At 43.1% G+C, this 16,113-nt stretch overlaps 2 protein-coding genes across 3 annotated transcripts in view; one reads left to right on the top strand and one right to left on the bottom strand.

Annotated features, from left to right (window-relative positions):
• TMEM25 (transmembrane protein 25) overlaps positions 1–9,229 on the top strand; it is a 31,714-nt gene extending 22,485 nt beyond the window's left edge. The window contains exon 10 of the transcript XR_005586860.1: positions 9,212–9,229. The gene's annotated coding sequence lies outside the window, so the exon portion shown is untranslated. The remainder of the gene's footprint in view (positions 1–9,211) is intronic.
• IFT46 (intraflagellar transport 46) overlaps positions 1–16,113 on the bottom strand; it is a 36,276-nt gene that overhangs the window by 6,145 nt on the left and 14,018 nt on the right. For both annotated transcript variants that reach the window (XM_039496927.1, XM_039496928.1), the window contains exons 4-7: positions 14,297–14,430; positions 13,012–13,086; positions 12,806–12,899; positions 25–153 (exon numbers count right to left, since the gene is read on the bottom strand). In XM_039496927.1, coding sequence (XP_039352861.1) covers positions 25–153; positions 12,806–12,899; positions 13,012–13,086; positions 14,297–14,430 — 432 coding nt within the window. The remainder of the gene's footprint in view (positions 1–24; positions 154–12,805; positions 12,900–13,011; positions 13,087–14,296; positions 14,431–16,113) is intronic.

The following is a 16,113-nucleotide window of genomic DNA, read 5'->3' as shown; positions in this document are numbered from 1 at the left end:
AGCTCTTTTCCCTTCATAACTTACTGCAACATTGTGCTGTTTGGAGTTTTCCGTTAACCAGAGCGAGAGCACTGTGGAATCTGACTGTTTCGTGGATGGCTCATCCAGTACCAACAGGCCCAGGTTATCTGGCTTCCCATCGGGACGTGGAACCTGCAGATCAACAAAGAGGAGTGAATTTTTTTCCCTTCTATATTCAAAACAGGAGTTTGAAGGATGTTTAAAATGAGCCTCTCTAAATTGCTGACTTGCAAGATCAAGTCACTGTGCTACAGACTGACCTTAGAGATAGAGGTGAGAGAGAGAGAGAGAGAGAGAGAGAGTTGCAGAGCTGCATGGCACTTCTGGAGCAGAAAGAGAGCTGCAGCTTAAATGGGATGCTACAGAAAACAGAGCAAGGACGAATATCAGAATTAAGGGACTGCTGGGAACCACTGAAGGAGGATGTACATTGCAAAATTGTTAAAGCTGAGCTCACCGGAAGAGCTGAAAGTGGAGAGAGCAAATTAAGCTCTGCTCTGGCCAGTTAGGTCTCATAATAGACTCAGAGATCTGATGTGAAATTTCATTGTTATCAGCAGAAAGATTTAATTATAAAAAAAAACAGAACATTCAGAGCGTTTATTCAAACGCCTCAGTTTTTCCATAACCTCTGTGCCCTGACTTGAAAAGAGAAGAGAGCTGGGGGAAATTACAGCAGCACTCAGGAGGCCAGATATTAACTATAGACAGGGATCCCATTTAGACTCTCACACAGCTTCCAATATCAGTAATATGATACAGTAAGAGACTGTAAATAAGAGAAACCAATACACTCCAGTCACTCAGGCTAGAAATCCAAATCTCAGACATACTGGAGGATAAGCCAGAGATATAACTAAGGATGAAATTCTGAAGAAAGCCTTGGTAGATGGTGAAATCCAAGATAAGGAGAATAGGGAAAAACAAGACAAAAGACTCCTGAATGTACTGAAATAGCAGAAGTGAAGCTGAACAAGAGGACTTGGATCCCTGAGGGACACTCGATAAACACTTGAAAAGTAACTACGTTAATGTTGTAAGAAACAGTACTAACTTTGCTTTAATTGGAGTGATCATAACTCTGATAACCGTGTTCTGTATTTTAACAAGTAGACAAAATAAAGGACAATAAGGGGAGTACATAGGGGGGCATGGACAGAAGAGATTGGAGCAAACTGAGAGCGGATGGGGAGGAGCCCTTAGGGGTACTGTATTAATCCCCCCCCATGTATCTCAAATGACCAGATGATAATCTATCCCTATGATAGAGGATTAAGAGCCCATAGGAGGAGAATATACCCGCTTTGGATTGCAAGAGAAGCAGTCAAAGTTCATAGGGAGAGTACAAGGGTTTAGGGTTCAGCAAAGCACAGTTGTTTGGGGACTGATTTATACACCATGTTGGTATTTTATTTTTGGATTTAAAGTAAGGAGAATGCAGGAGAGGGGAGGGAACCAGGGAGGCAGTGGGGAATTAATACAAAAAAAAATACTATGGAAGTTCACAAACAGAATTCAAGTCATATACAGGCACACAATTGTGAATACAATGCAATTAGAAATGAGAGACACAATCTCCACTCAAGGACTCATGCCTTCAAATAGCTAAAGCATCATAATAATTTCAAGTTTTTCAATAAGCCATTCTTATGACCCCACATGTGGCAATCAATTAGACCCTGAGCATGTGAGCAAGAACCAGCCAGCCAAGCACCTGAGAGAGAGGATGCTCAGTGCCACTCAGGGCCGTAGGCTTCCCTGTCCAATGTCTCCAGCTGTGGCCACCCCTGATGCTTGAGAGGAAGGAGATAAAAAAACAACACAACAGAGTACATGGGAGAGCATCCCTTCCTGACCCCGGCTGATGGTCAAAAGAAACACTGAAGGCTGAGCTTTTAGGAACGTAAGACGTAAACTGGAAGTGAGTCCTGGGGCTGCTGAGCCTTGTCCCCTACCATCACAACCAACCTTAACACACAATCAGACTCATAAAATTGTCCAGCTCTCTCTAAAACTAATTGAGTTGTTTGCCACCACAACTTTAGTTCCAGAACCTCACCCCTCTGATAGTTAGGAACTGTCTTCTAATTTCCAACCTTAATTTTGTTCATGGCCAGTTTTCACCCAAATACTGCAACATTTTGGAGACCGGGAAATTATATTTGGAGAAGACTTCAAATGCACAAATACTCCTTACTGGGGCAGACTGGATAAAAGAGACAAAATAGACAGGGAAGCAGGTGCAGAATTAACTTCTCTATGCCAACAATTCAATATCTCAGATTGCTAGAGAGAATTGCACACTGGGGAACAAACTCTCACATTTTATTTCATACCCTCATAATTTATATACTAGAATAGATTTGATGTTAATCACTAAATCCTTAGTGAAGCAGACTAGTGCTATGGAAATTGGCACCATTACATGGTCAGGTCATGCCTCACTGAAAGTAATATTTGCTAGCATCATCCTAAGATCACTTTTTTGGAAAATGAACTGCCTGCTTCTGCAGGACAAAAATCAGGTTGCAGTAATTAAAGAGGACATTGTTCAATACTTTAAAATAAATGATAAGACAATATAAAAAGAGATCTTCTCTGAGAGGCAGGTAAAGCAGTATTTAGGGGCCAGGTGATAAGCAGAGCCTCTAAATAGAAAAAAGAGGGCAGCACTTAAGAAAAATAAAACCAGAACTGCAGATAAATATGCTGTGACATTCATAAAAACACAGGTTCAAAAAAGTATATCAACAATTAACTAATATCAGGGGAAACTGAACGTGCTGATGGCAGAAAGGGATTATAGAGGAATATATTATTCCACCAATTAAAAACAATCAGCAAAAGACAGTTACACAATGCAGTGAAACATGCTACTTTTGTTCCTTATTATACAAAACCCTAAACTTCAGAGTTTGACGTATCTGCGGTAATTCAAAAATATTTGGAATTAGCAGGCTTGCCAAAGATAAACAAAACTGACAAAGAAACTTTAGATAAAGAAATAACAGAAGAAGAAATCTCAAAGGCAAGAGCAAGTGTAAAGAAATAAAACTCTAGCACCTGACTGTTTTCCAGCTAAATTTCACATAGTAGTTAAGGAGTTATTAAAGCTCATGCTCCCAAACGTCTGTTAGTCTATAAGGTGCCACAAGACTCTTTGCTGCTTTTAAGGAGTTATTAGTGGGTCCCTGAAGGGTATCTTCAGTGTCATTCTGCTATGGCAGGGACTTCCACAACCTATGAAAGAAGCTACTGCTGGTCTCCCTAAAGTTGGAAAAGACTTTACTTTATGCAGTTCCTATTGGCTCAGATCACTGATGCATCACAGCAAAGATTTAAAAAAAAAAAAGAAAATTTTACTAGTTAGCTGTCTGCCATCCATGCTCTCTGTTTATATAAACCCAGCTCGAACTTGACTCATTAAGGACAGACAATGTCAGACAATATTTGGAGAGTACTTTCAATCATTCATAATGCCAGTTTTAGCAAAATTAATTGATTTTTTTAATCACGTGACCCAGAGAAAACTTTTGATAGACTAGAGCAGAACTTGCAGTTTCAAGTCCTGTCCCATACATACAACGCTGGCCCACAGTTCCTTAATTGGATAAATGCTCTTTACATCAGCCCAAAAGCAGCTGTGTGAATTAATGGGGCTTAATCTTCCCTGTTTGAATTATACAGAGGGACTAGGCTGCGAAGTCCATTGTCTCTTACTTTTTGCATTGGCCATGGTGCCTTTGCATTGAGGATAAGGAATAATGAATTTATCACAGAAATAAAACTTGTAGGAACACAACAGAAAATAACTTTTCAAGCTGATGATGTAATATTTTTTATCTAACCCAAACATTTTCCTAAAATCAGTATCTAAAAAAATCCATGATTTTGGAAAGCATCTAAATTTAACAAAATGACGACAATTCTGATATGTTAGCTATGAATTTGCTGGACTCTGATAAGTCATTCCTCCAGAAAACATTTGGGTACAAATGGGCAACAAATTATATCGGGTAGCTAGGAATTCAAATCTCAAACAACCCAGAAGAGTTATATGATTAAAATGTCAAACCACCAAATGTTAGCAAATGAAAAGAGATCTGGAGTGTCGGGGTAAGTATTCCATTTCTTGATTGGGAAGAAGAGCCACAGTCAAAACGCCATGGATATCTTTCTTGTTTCAAAATCTTTTGTAACCACCCCAGATAAAAATCCTAGCAGGAATATAAAAGAGGATGTTAGACTTTACATGGAATATGAAAAGACTGAGAGTGAGTGCAGATACTTCACTCAGACCCATTAAATGGGTTGGACTAGCTGTGTCATAGGTCTCACCCCCACTTAGAGCTGTTGGGTTCCAAAATGGGGACCTGCATGGACTCCTCTAAACTAAAACCCTAGTTTAGATCTGGTAAAAGCTGCCACCACCCAATAATGTACGTGTATTGGGACACAGTCCTTCCCCAAAATCCTTGGGGATCCCAAGAGCCCCAAATCCATGGAGTTCTTACACCTAGGAGAAATAAACCATTCCCCCCTGCTTCCTCCCCCCTCCCTTTTCCTAGGAGAGATACCGGGATCCAACTACAGAGGGATGCCGTCCTCCTCCCCTTTCCCTGAGAATTCACCCAAGGAAAGATCAACCAAGTCCTTAACAGAAAAGATTTATTAAAGAATAAAAAGAAAGTAATTGTCTCTGTAATACCAAGATGGAACAATACACAGGGTTTAAACTTATCAATCTCTGGAGAGAATCCCCCCTCCTTTCTTTCTCAGTAAAAGCAACAACAGTACAGAAGTAAAGAAATTCTATAGCAAACACACAATTGCAAATGTAGAAATCAAATGATAAGACTAATCCGCCTTTCTAATTAATACTCACTATTGGATAGTAGGAACTACTCCAGGAGAACTTTGAGACATGTCTGGCCTCTCTTAGATCCAAAGAGAGCACTCAGAGCCAACAAGGAACACAGACAAAGCCTTCCCTCCACAGAGATTTGAAATTATCCTGTCCCTTGATTGGTTCTCTGGTCAGGTGTTTCTCAGGTTACTGAGCTTGTTAACCCTTTCCAGGTAAAAGAGACCTTAACCCTGATCTGTTTATTTATGACAAGCTGTTTCAAATATTACAAGCTATTGGCAAGCCATCCAGCTCAAAACAGTAGCAGATTGGGAGCATTCTAACCCAGTCACACACTGGGTCTTTACTGAAAAAGAGAACTATGGCTGGGTAATGTGGAAGTAGAGAAAGAACTGACAGGGATTTGAAGGGATTTGTAATGCATGACAGTCTCTGTTAGCAAGAGCCAGGCTAGCTGTAACCCTACTAAGGCGAGATTTGTAGAAGCAAGGACTGTGTGAGGCGAGTGGGAAAGAACTGTGTGAGAAGTTGTTGCGACCCTGTGTAGATAAGATAGAATGTGGACTAGAGTCAAAACAAGTGAGAAAAATAAGTTATCAGGATGACCCATGTATAAACAAAATGCGGCTGTTGCTTATTATTGTATGTAACAAAAGGTATAAATGCTGCTGTAATTGTTTACCTGTACAGAGACCTGCCTAGGAGGGGGAAACCCTGTGTCCTAGGGCACTCCCTCCCTCTATGCAATTGCTTGAGAATTAATAAAGTAGCTGACTTTGCTGCACCCAACCAAAGAGTGAGAACTGAGTTTTTCTCCAACAATTTGGGGGCTCGTCCAGGATGGCAACACCCATGGAGACACAGGCAGCTGCTATGGATCATTCCCCTTCGAACCCCATGGCAACACAAGAGAGGTATGAGACCTTTTGAAATCTCTATTGGGGTATCCGAGGAGGACTGACCTTGGGGCCATCAGTCCCTGTTGGGCTTACACCATCTGAACTTATTGACTGTGCAGCAAGATCAGATGCAGAGCAGTACTGGGGAACTGTTTTGCCACCCCAATAAGGTAGTTGTATGCGGTACTGGGGAACTGTTAGTTTGCCCGCCCCCCAATAAGGTTAATGCTTAAGGGAAGTGCATTAGGTATGCCCTGGTGCTGAGGGGTTTTTTACTGCCTCAAGAGAGGTTGTTACCGCCTCATTAGGGAAAGTGTATTGAGTCCGGACATAAGGTACAGATGCATCGTGGTATTTAGAATAGAGGCCTTGGGAGGGGTGGGGGGAAAGAGATGTGTGTACACAGTGTGAATGAGAGTTACCGAAGACGCACAGAATATTCTGCGAAGTCGTTTGGCTCGTGACAAGAAATATTCTAAAGCAAGCCCGGTAACTCCACCTAGAGGATCTGTAGAAGATCCAACCCACGGCGGGCTGACTCGGCCTGGCATCGTCTTGCAGCTATTTAGACAATTGGAATCTTTACACGCGTGAAAATCCATCTAAACAATGCTCACTAGAAGGTACCTTCAATCTAGATAAGATCATACATCTCAGAGGAGCTTTTAATCACCAAAAAGCCTCTGACACCATGGAAGCAATTTGTCTATGAGGAAAGGAACGGCTTAATTTGAAATTCAGCTTGGCCCAGAGATAAAGAGAAAGTTGCTCTGTGTTCAAGGTCAAGAATCAATGCAGACCATGCTAAGTACAAAGAAAAACTGCTTTCGGCCCCAGCTGGCTGTGAAAAAATACAGACAGAGGCAAACCAAAGGCAATACAAGTTACAGGACTGAGATTACATGTGCAAAGCTTAACTGTCCAGTGAGATCCCAGAGTGTAAAAGCTGGTGTGGTCTGGTGACGCTGAAGAAGCCACAGGCAGCCAACCTGGACTGGAGTCTCTGAAAGAGATGCCCCAGGAGATCCTTGGGCGTAAAAGAACAGCCCTCCCAAGTGCGGAAGCATGTTGGAAATTCTGGACAAGCTGTATACAGGATAATCGCCCGTCAACCTCTCCCCCTTCTCTGAATGTTATACACAGATGTGGCCAGTCTGGACATATGTGTGTGAGTATGAAAGTGGCTTAGGGCTTAAGGCATTCATGTTTTTTTCCTTGAGTGATGTGGGAGCATTCCCAACACTCTGTTGTTGTTTTATTAATGAAGCTTTAAAATTCAATCATATGATGTGTTTTCTTTATCTTCCCCCAACGATCCTGCAGTGTCAGCCTGATCACCTGACACGAGGAATAGATTGGTAACAGAAATTTGTCACAGTTTGGTGGGCAATTGAGGGGGGGGGGGAGCCCTGCAGAATGCACACCATCTATTTGTTTTGCCCTTGTTATTTTGTGTTTGCTTTGCTTGGTATTGTTGGTGTTATATGTTGAGGATTGCATGATTAAAGGTATGCCCACTCTCAGCCGCAGTAAGTCTGAGAACCGGAGAGGGGTTTAGCGTTCCTCTCTCCACCCTGGTTGACCGGGAAGAGTGGCAGGTGGACCTACCCCCAGTCGTAGCAGGACTGGGCAATAGAGAAGTTGGAGAAAAGGGAAGAGATGTGTACTTGATAACTAGAATTGAGCAATTAAGAGAACAGATCATGAACCAAGCAGCAACTCAAACCTACACCCAGAGCAAGTTGCAAGCCTTGAGACAGGACTTCCAAGCAGAAAAGGAAGCACTGGCTAAGCAAGTACCGGTCCTTCAGGGACTTGTCAAAATTGAACCATTTGTGCTCAGCATATGCCGTAACAGCAGTGTGTTTGCCACAAGAGGAAATTGAATAGTTAAACGCCAATGGGCCATGCGTTTTTCCCCAGGTGGCAAGCCTCATGAGGGAGGACTCAGGTAGCCTTGTGAGTAAGAATGTTTAAGGGAAGAGACCAGGAAGGGTGGGGGCTAGTTGAGAAACCTACTCTCCTAGCTAAATTGGTAGTGGAACAAGCCGGAGCTCATGGAAGGGACGGTTCAGCGAGGAAAGCAGGATCGGGCCCAAGCGGGCAGGCAACAGAGAGAGAGATTGAAAAACAGGTTGGAAATTTTGAGGGCATAGTGGAAGGAAGGAGTAAGCAAGCATAAGCATGGGGATTGAAATACCCAGGACAATACTTGAAATGGTGATTTGAGTTGATAAAAAGTGGCATTGGGAGACAAGCAAGTGATTTGAGGAAAAAGTGAGAAGTTAACTCTGTAGTTGCTGAAGGGAACAGCAGTTGAACTTTGTAAAAATACTAAAGAGGAAAGTTCTTGGTGTCTTTGAAATGTTTTGTAAATAAATCCAGGCAAAGAAATTATTTGATTGCAATCATTTGGCTATGAACAATTAAGTCAAATTAGCTAAAGAAATGTATACAGTGCTATGTAATTAAAACCCTAATAGGCTCTAAGGGTCTACAATAAGTAGTGTTTTCTTTCAGACCACTGTGTGTTTGAAAGCAGAAGTTAGAAGTAAAAAGCCATCAAAATTCTGGTAAAGTTAATTGTGTCCCTTTTTAAGTAAGAATCTTTAAGCTGTGGATAGCTTTGGATCCAGAATCAAGCCAGAAAGCATCTCTATTAATGCAAATTATCTAACTGAAAAGGTAGGAGCCACTGAAACCTGGGCTGCCTATGAAACAAATACAAGAAAAATGGGGTAATTCCTCTGTTTTGCCTGAAATCAACAAGGGTATTTGTATATTTTAAGCAATGACTGACTGCCCAGAAGGGGTAGACCTCTGTTCTTTTGTTTTTTCAGATAATCAGAGAAAACTGATGCCAGCTGAACAGCATTCAACGTACCATGCATTTACTGGCACAAGAGGAATTATGTTTTGTGTTTTATGTCCTGTCTTATGGTTTGTCTCTTGGCCAGAACTGTTGTGTTTAATATTTTCATCGGATAGTTTAGTTTAAAATTAAACAGAAGTGTTAAATCAAAAAAGCAGATACTTGTTCTATTCAACTTGAAATACAAAAAGTGTTTGGATAAATCAGGAAAATGTGATATACTAAAGTCTAATACATTTGCTTACATAAGAAAAAAAACTTCATTGGCCAGATCTTTTAATTGAAAAATTGTTGTTAAAATTTGCATACCAACAGTCTTTGGAAGCAAGGACATGAAGGGTTAACCCACTCCCCATATTGCACATGGGATCCTTCTGGCTACCTCAGATTTCTAGCCAGAGGGGTGGGGAGGGTGGGAAGCTATTGGACACCAGAGTTAGTACTGAGTGGACTCCTCAAAAGTGGGTGTGCTTGTCCTGGGCCCAAGCAGCTATGAGATCTGCAAAACACTGCCAGGCACTAATGAAATGTGTTAGGTTTCTTTTCTCACAGGTAAAAGAAGTGCTACCCAAAGACCCTAGCAGCCCTGCCACTCCTTAGAACCAGGAGACGATCTATGTAAAGGTCCACCAATGAAAGACTGCCCTGGCTCCATGCTGGAAAGGCCCTTACCAAGTCCTGTTAACCACCAACAGCGCTGTGAAGTGCCAAAGACTGACTACCTGGACCCACACTTCTCACTGCAAAAAGACCCCTCCACCTCGGGAGGATTCTCCTACTGATGATTAGCCTATTTCTCCTTCTAGCTCTGCTGTGCCTTCCGGACAGCAGGAAGAAAGGATAAGGTGAAGTGCTAGTAACTTCTCCCTTGTTCACTGACAGACCTACTGTGCCTTTGGATTTTTCTAGAAGCAGCAAAACCATTACAGGGTGATGTGCTGGTAACCTCTCCCCTGTAGGATGCTGAACCACGATTGCTTCAGGAAAGAAGGAGGAACACTCGCTCCACTGAAATTGCCAAAGTCCAGGAATTCCTGACTAGAAAGGACATTAAGAACTGACCCTGGTGAAGAAACAAAGAATTATACACTGGCAGGAAGAAATTTGTGGGACCCCTGCTTGGGAATGTGGTATTGATTGGATGTTGGGGTTTATTCTACAGGCTGCGCCCTGTGTTGTGGATAAGTCCTTTAGCATGTATTGCCCTCTCTAATTGGATTTTAAATGACAAGTACCAAAGACACCTTGTTGCCACTGCCCCTGCCATCTCCTCCATTACACTATTACCCCTGTAATATATCCAAATACAGACAATGCCATATATTTGATAAAACCAATGGCCAAGGCCTTCACACTTCAGTGATTTATTTAAAGATTGTTTGGAAAACAAGAAAGAAAAAAATATTTTTAAAGTTCAGGATATCCCATATAAGCAAACAATTGAGTAGGAAAAGAATGGATCAGTGGACATAGAAGTATATGATATCACTACAAATGAACCCCAAGAATCTGTAATTGAAATTGATGGGTTCCACAGTGAAGTAGATATGATGGCTGTTCCTGGAGTTTGCAATGTGTTACATGAAAGAGGCCCTTATTGTTATTTGGTCACCCAATTAGTGAGTAATCAAATGAATACCCAAAGAGTTTGTTCTGCCACAGGAAATTTCCCCTGTCTAAGAAATTATTCCAGTGACTAATAATGTAACCTGTACCTTATTGCAATACACCCCCTCCTATGCTATTAATGTTAATACCTCTTGAAAGTACCTGAGAATAGTTAAACAACAGATGTGGTATGGTACTACACCAAAGAGATGTATTAGGATATCGATGGACTGTGATTAATACTAAACTAGGGACTGTCAAATTTACATTGCCCTTATATAGTTTCAAGATCACCTCTACAAACCAAATTGCTCACAGGGGGCTGCCATTAGATTAGCACAACAGAGGGCCTGGGTTATTTCCTCTAGAAAAAGAGGGACTTGACCGGATCCCTTTGGGATGGGGCCAATAGTGCAGCAACAATTTAGAATATTTTTAAAAGCAAAGAACATGATGAGAAACTGGGGCAACTAGAGAAGGCCACTGGCCTTATTTCTGGGGCCCAGCTAACCCAAGTGCAGGCTGGAGTTGGTGAGTTACATGTTATTTCTGACCCAGAAGTTACTGACAGAGATAGCACTGAATATCACTGAGGCTGGGAAGGCATTGCAGTGGGATCTAACATGTTCAGTAATTCAAGATTTCCTGAATGACCAGCTAATGGCTATTTGGAATGATCTTGAGCACCAGGCTTGGCCCACTGCCCTTACAGACACATCAGGAACCATCTGATCTGTGGCCACGGAGACACACTTGGAGACTTTCTGGGTGGAAGTGTGGACATTCACAGTGCTCCTTCCAAGCATATGGACCGGTTGGGAGGGGTGGGCTCCCACATACCGAACCTGCCAGGTCCCTGGGGAGGATGCATGTGGGACTGGATTATTCACCATGACGTCTGGGAGATTAGACCACCTGGCATGCCTAGCCCATTTGTTGTCAGTGCTCCTGGGATTACACCTGACATTTGGATGGGGTTGGGGAGTCAATGGACATTTTGGCCGTTAGAACCCCCACAGCTTCAGCGTATACATAAACTGAAGCCAGGCGAAGTTGTCACTGTTCATGACAACGTTTGTTGGGAGGGTAGGGGACAAGGAACTACCCTGACAGGACACCTACTTTTTCAAGCTAATAATAGCTGTGTGTATGTTGAAGCCACCACATTGCAAGATATACATTTTAATCTCACTACTGCTGCAGGCAATTTTATTATTTAATGGCCTGCAGATAGAATTTTACAAGTAGCCCTTAGGTTTCAGGTATCCTTTAATTGGACTAGTTTAGAACCTGATTGGTTTCAAGATTTGCTTTCATTGTTACCAGAGGTTCAAAGAATCTCTGAATTCCAAGGGCAAATTCATATGCTTCAAAGTATACATCAAGTTGAAAAGAATGTCTTTCATACACCTTATAGAGGGTCTACTTTATGTACTAAGTATGATGTATTGTGCTTTGTGACTATATGTATGTGTATAACTTTGTGTATAACAACCCCATTATATCTGTTACTGTGGGAATGTTACTGCTTTTGTTGTTATTTACTTTAGGATTATGTTGTTGTTGTAAAGGATGTGATAATAGTAATACCTTTCATGTACAGGCTAATTATGCATTGTCATTACATCCAATCAAAACCCCCTAAGGCTGAAACATTTGATGCAGAATCTGAAATCCATGGCTTAATGAAAATAGAGGTTTGAGAATATTTGTTGTACTAGAAGTACTAAAGGGGTGTGTGTGGAAGTAGAGAAAGAACTGACAGGGATTTGAAGGGATTTTTAATGCATGACAGTCTCTGTTAGCAAGAGTCAGGCTAGCTGTAACCCTACTAACGCAAGATTTTTAGAAGCAAGGATTGTGTAAGGCGAATGGGAAAGAACTGTGTGTGAAGTCGTTGCGACCTTGTGTAGATAAGATAGAATGTGGACTAGAGTCAAAAGAAGTGAGAAAAATAAGTTATCAGGATGACCAACGGATAAACAAAATGCAGCTGTTGCTTATTATTGTATGTAACAAAAGGTTTTTGTTTACCTGTAGAGAGACCTGCCTAGGAGGGGGAAAACCCTGTGTCCTAGCGCACTCCTTCCCTCTATGCAATTGCTTGAGAATAAATAAAGTATCTGACTTTGCAGCACCCAACCAAAGAGTGAGAACTGAGTTTTTCTCCAACAGTAAATATTGCTAGGCTACCAAGGATTAATAAAAAAAAAAAATCTAGAATTTTATACAAATCCTTTAGCAAAGGCTATTCTATGGGTCTGTGAAAGAACTAGGTAAAAAACTTATCTTCTGACACTCTGACGGGGTGCACCAACCCCACTCTGGTCCAGCAGGGGTTATGGGCAGAGGAGGCTAAGTCCCCATAAGTGGGTTTGGGCCCTTAGTTTGGCACCCTGTGTGCTGAAATTGCTCCTCTTCCAACAAAGAGAAACACAAATGCTGCTTCTCTCACTAAATTAATATTGTTTTCATGTGCGAGAGCAGTGTTCGATCCTGCACAACGGAGTTACAGGGGAGGGTCTGAAAGCCGAGTACCTTTAAGAAGGCATCGATGTCCCCAACAGCTGGAATGAAGTCTGGAATGAAAGGCTGCAGTTTTTGTTCAAGCTCTATCAATTGTGGAGTGTACCTGAGAATTACACGGGGAAATTATTGTCCAGAAAAGAAGCATTTCCTTCTGTAAACATTTCACCCCCCCCCAGAAGGACATCCCAATGCAGACTAGTGCTCCTTCTACTCACCTCCTTATATACTGGAAGAGCTCTTTAATCTCTGCAGACACTGGTAGATACTCGTAATCTGCAGGGTTGTAGGCACTAGAGAAAAGAAGAGATATTCAAGACCAATGGAGTCATGCAGAGTAACTTTATGGGGTACTTAAATCTGATTCTCTGTGGGTGTCCTCCTTTAACACAAGGTCCTGGATGCCTTCCCCAGCTTAGCACACCCATACTGGGGGATGGATCTGGCTACAGAACAAATTTACAGAAGAGATCAAGAGAATCCAGTTTCTGACATCTTTAGGAAATGCTGCCAATTCTTCCTCTTTGAAGACGTGTTTCCATCGTAAGAACACCACTCACAACACTGACACCCCCTTTTACCAGATACTCCCTTTTTTTGATTGGAGTTTAAATAATACCATGGTGATGGGCAGCAGACCAGACTTTCAACAAAGTTATATTACAATAAGTGTAATGATATAACCATTATTGCCACTGGGGCAGTCTGGTTTGCATGCTACACATCTGTATGTAAATTGTGGAAATGAATTGTCTGCAAAAAGGCAGTAAATGTACTCTGTCTTTGTGCAGCACAATGCATTGAGCATATTAATAGGCCTACTAATGTATTAATTAATTAGCCCTCTATTAGTGCTAGTTTATTATACTAAGTCTCAGTTTATTTCAGGCTACCTGGGTACCCCCTACACTACCTCAAAGAGGCTGATTGCATTGGTTATAAAGTTCATGAGTAGGTATTTGTAGGAAGAAAACTGGGCAGCAGTATTTGTAATCTAAGAATCCTATCTGTGTCAATGAACAATTCAGAATCTTGCTTAGGAAACCAATTTCCAAGCTCTCGGAGAACAGTTCTATTATATGAACAGTGCATCTTTTCTGATGCTTTTCAAACCCCAGTGACACTCTTCTTGTCCGCATCCACATGGTCAATGAAATTCCTCCTCCCCACTTAATATAGCTATATCCTTCTATCTTCATTTTCAGGGCTGATACTCTGAAAGCAGCTCTCCCAAACCTTGGATTCAGACTTACAGTTCCCATTGCAGCACTCAAACCACAGTACCACTGAGCTGTTTGAGGATACTTGCACCTGCACATTATCTACCTCAGCTTTTAAACCCCTCATTCCCACAATATCTAACCTAAAGACATATCTGCACAGTGCTGCTAGAATGTAACATTATTCAACTGGCTTGTTAGGAGTCTTCTCTCAGAATGGAGACCCTGACTTTAATTCACATGGCTAGTCTCAGTGTTATTAGGAATTAATAATCCCTCATACCCCTCCAGAGGGGCTCCATGCTCCTCTTCATCATCGTCATCATCCGAGTCAGTTTCAGACGAATCGTCTTCATCCTCCCCATCCTCATTCTCACTAAATCCTCGCTGGGGGGCCAACTGGGCTGCCTTCTTCTCCTAGGTCAATGTTAAAACCAGAGTTATGGTGCTGTAGCAAGATGAGGCCCTGAAACATAAACCCTTGGTTTCAGAGGCCCGATATGAGGCCAAAGGCCAGAACTAAAGTAATGGTGAAGACTTTGCTAACATAAAGCAAAGTTAAGCTGTGAGCCAGAGGCAGCCCCTGCTCACAGAAGCTGGCAAGGAAATCGCTGATGTTGCACAAAGACACATACCTAAAAAGGTACTGGACACGAGAGATACCAGAACACTCCGATACTTGCACATTCCACACAGACAACAAGGACAGGGACAAAAGGGGAATATGATGGATAGAGTTGTTTTGTTCGAACCAACACGTACGAGGTGAGAGGTGGCACCTTACTGCGTAGAGGGGTTGTACCTTGCTATGTAGAGGGGCTGCACCTCCATACGTCAGGAGTGAGGCGTAACTTGTTTGTACCTGTGTATAATGCACCTGAGTGGATATCTTTGTCCCGTCTAGGGGGCAGTGGAAAGTGCTGCCACTGACTGAGCCGGTCCATTGCCAGGGAGCACATATGTACTAGCACAGGGGTTGACAACCTATGGCACGCGTGCCAAAGACGGCACGCGAGCCAATTTTTAATGGCACGCTGCTGCCTGTCAGGACTGTGCCATTAAAAATTCTGCCCAGCCTGGCCCGCTCTTCTCTACCCAGCCCTCTGTCCTGAGCCTTGCAGCCCCGCACACACCCCAGGCCCCTGCCCTGAGTCCTGTGCCTCGCACACACCCCTGACCCCTGCCCTGAGGACTGTACCCCCCTCATACACACCCAGCCGTCTGCTTGACTCCTTCACACACACCCCCACGACCCCAGCCCTGACTCTGGCACCCCCACACATACCCAGCCCCCCACGCCCTGACACCTGCATTCCCCCCCACATATCCAGACCCCCTACATCCCATGCACCTCCCATGTCATGACTCTTGCACCCCCCACATCCTCACCTCCACCCTGAGCACCAAACGGGAGCTCCTGCACCCCCCCCCACATTCCCACCTGCACCCCTCGCACCAAATGGGAGCTGCCCAGGTAAGTGCCCCACACCCATACCTCCTGCCCCAACCCTGAGCCCTCTCCCTCATTCTAGCTCCTGGCCAGACCCTTCACCCCCAGCCCTGTGCTCAGTGCACTCCACCCTCAGCTCAGTGCAGAGAGAGGAAGAGAATGGGCCAGAACCAGGGAGAAGGTAGCTACCCGCTGTATGTGGGCAGGGCCGGGACCCCAGACCAGCAGTGGGCTGAGTGGGTCTGGCAGCCAGAATCCTGGCTGGCAGGAGCCAGCGGATGGAACCTCTGAGTGGCAGTGGGCTGAGCGACTCCCGGCCGCTGGCCCCGCACAGCCCGCTGCCAGCCTAGGTGAACAGAACCCCAGACCAGCAGCGGTGCTGAGCAGGCCAGCGGTGTAAGATCAACATTTTAATTTAATTTTAAATGAAGCTTCTTAAACATTTTGAAAACCTTGTTTATTTTACAATACAACAATAGTTTAGTTATATAATATATAGACTTATAGAAAGAGACCTAAAAAATATTAAAATTCGTTACCGGCATGTGAAACCTTAAATTAAAGTGAATAAACGACGACTCGGCACACCACTTCTGAAAGGTTGCCGACCCCTGCACTAGCAGAACCGTAGATATCTAATCTGGGGAGCT

This window comes from Mauremys reevesii, linkage group 12 (genome assembly GCF_016161935.1).
Source record: "Mauremys reevesii isolate NIE-2019 linkage group 12, ASM1616193v1, whole genome shotgun sequence".
Lineage (NCBI taxonomy): Eukaryota > Metazoa > Chordata > Testudines > Geoemydidae > Mauremys > Mauremys reevesii.
The sequence above is the reverse complement of the archived record's forward strand: the minus strand, read 5'-3'. Positions and strand labels throughout refer to the sequence as shown.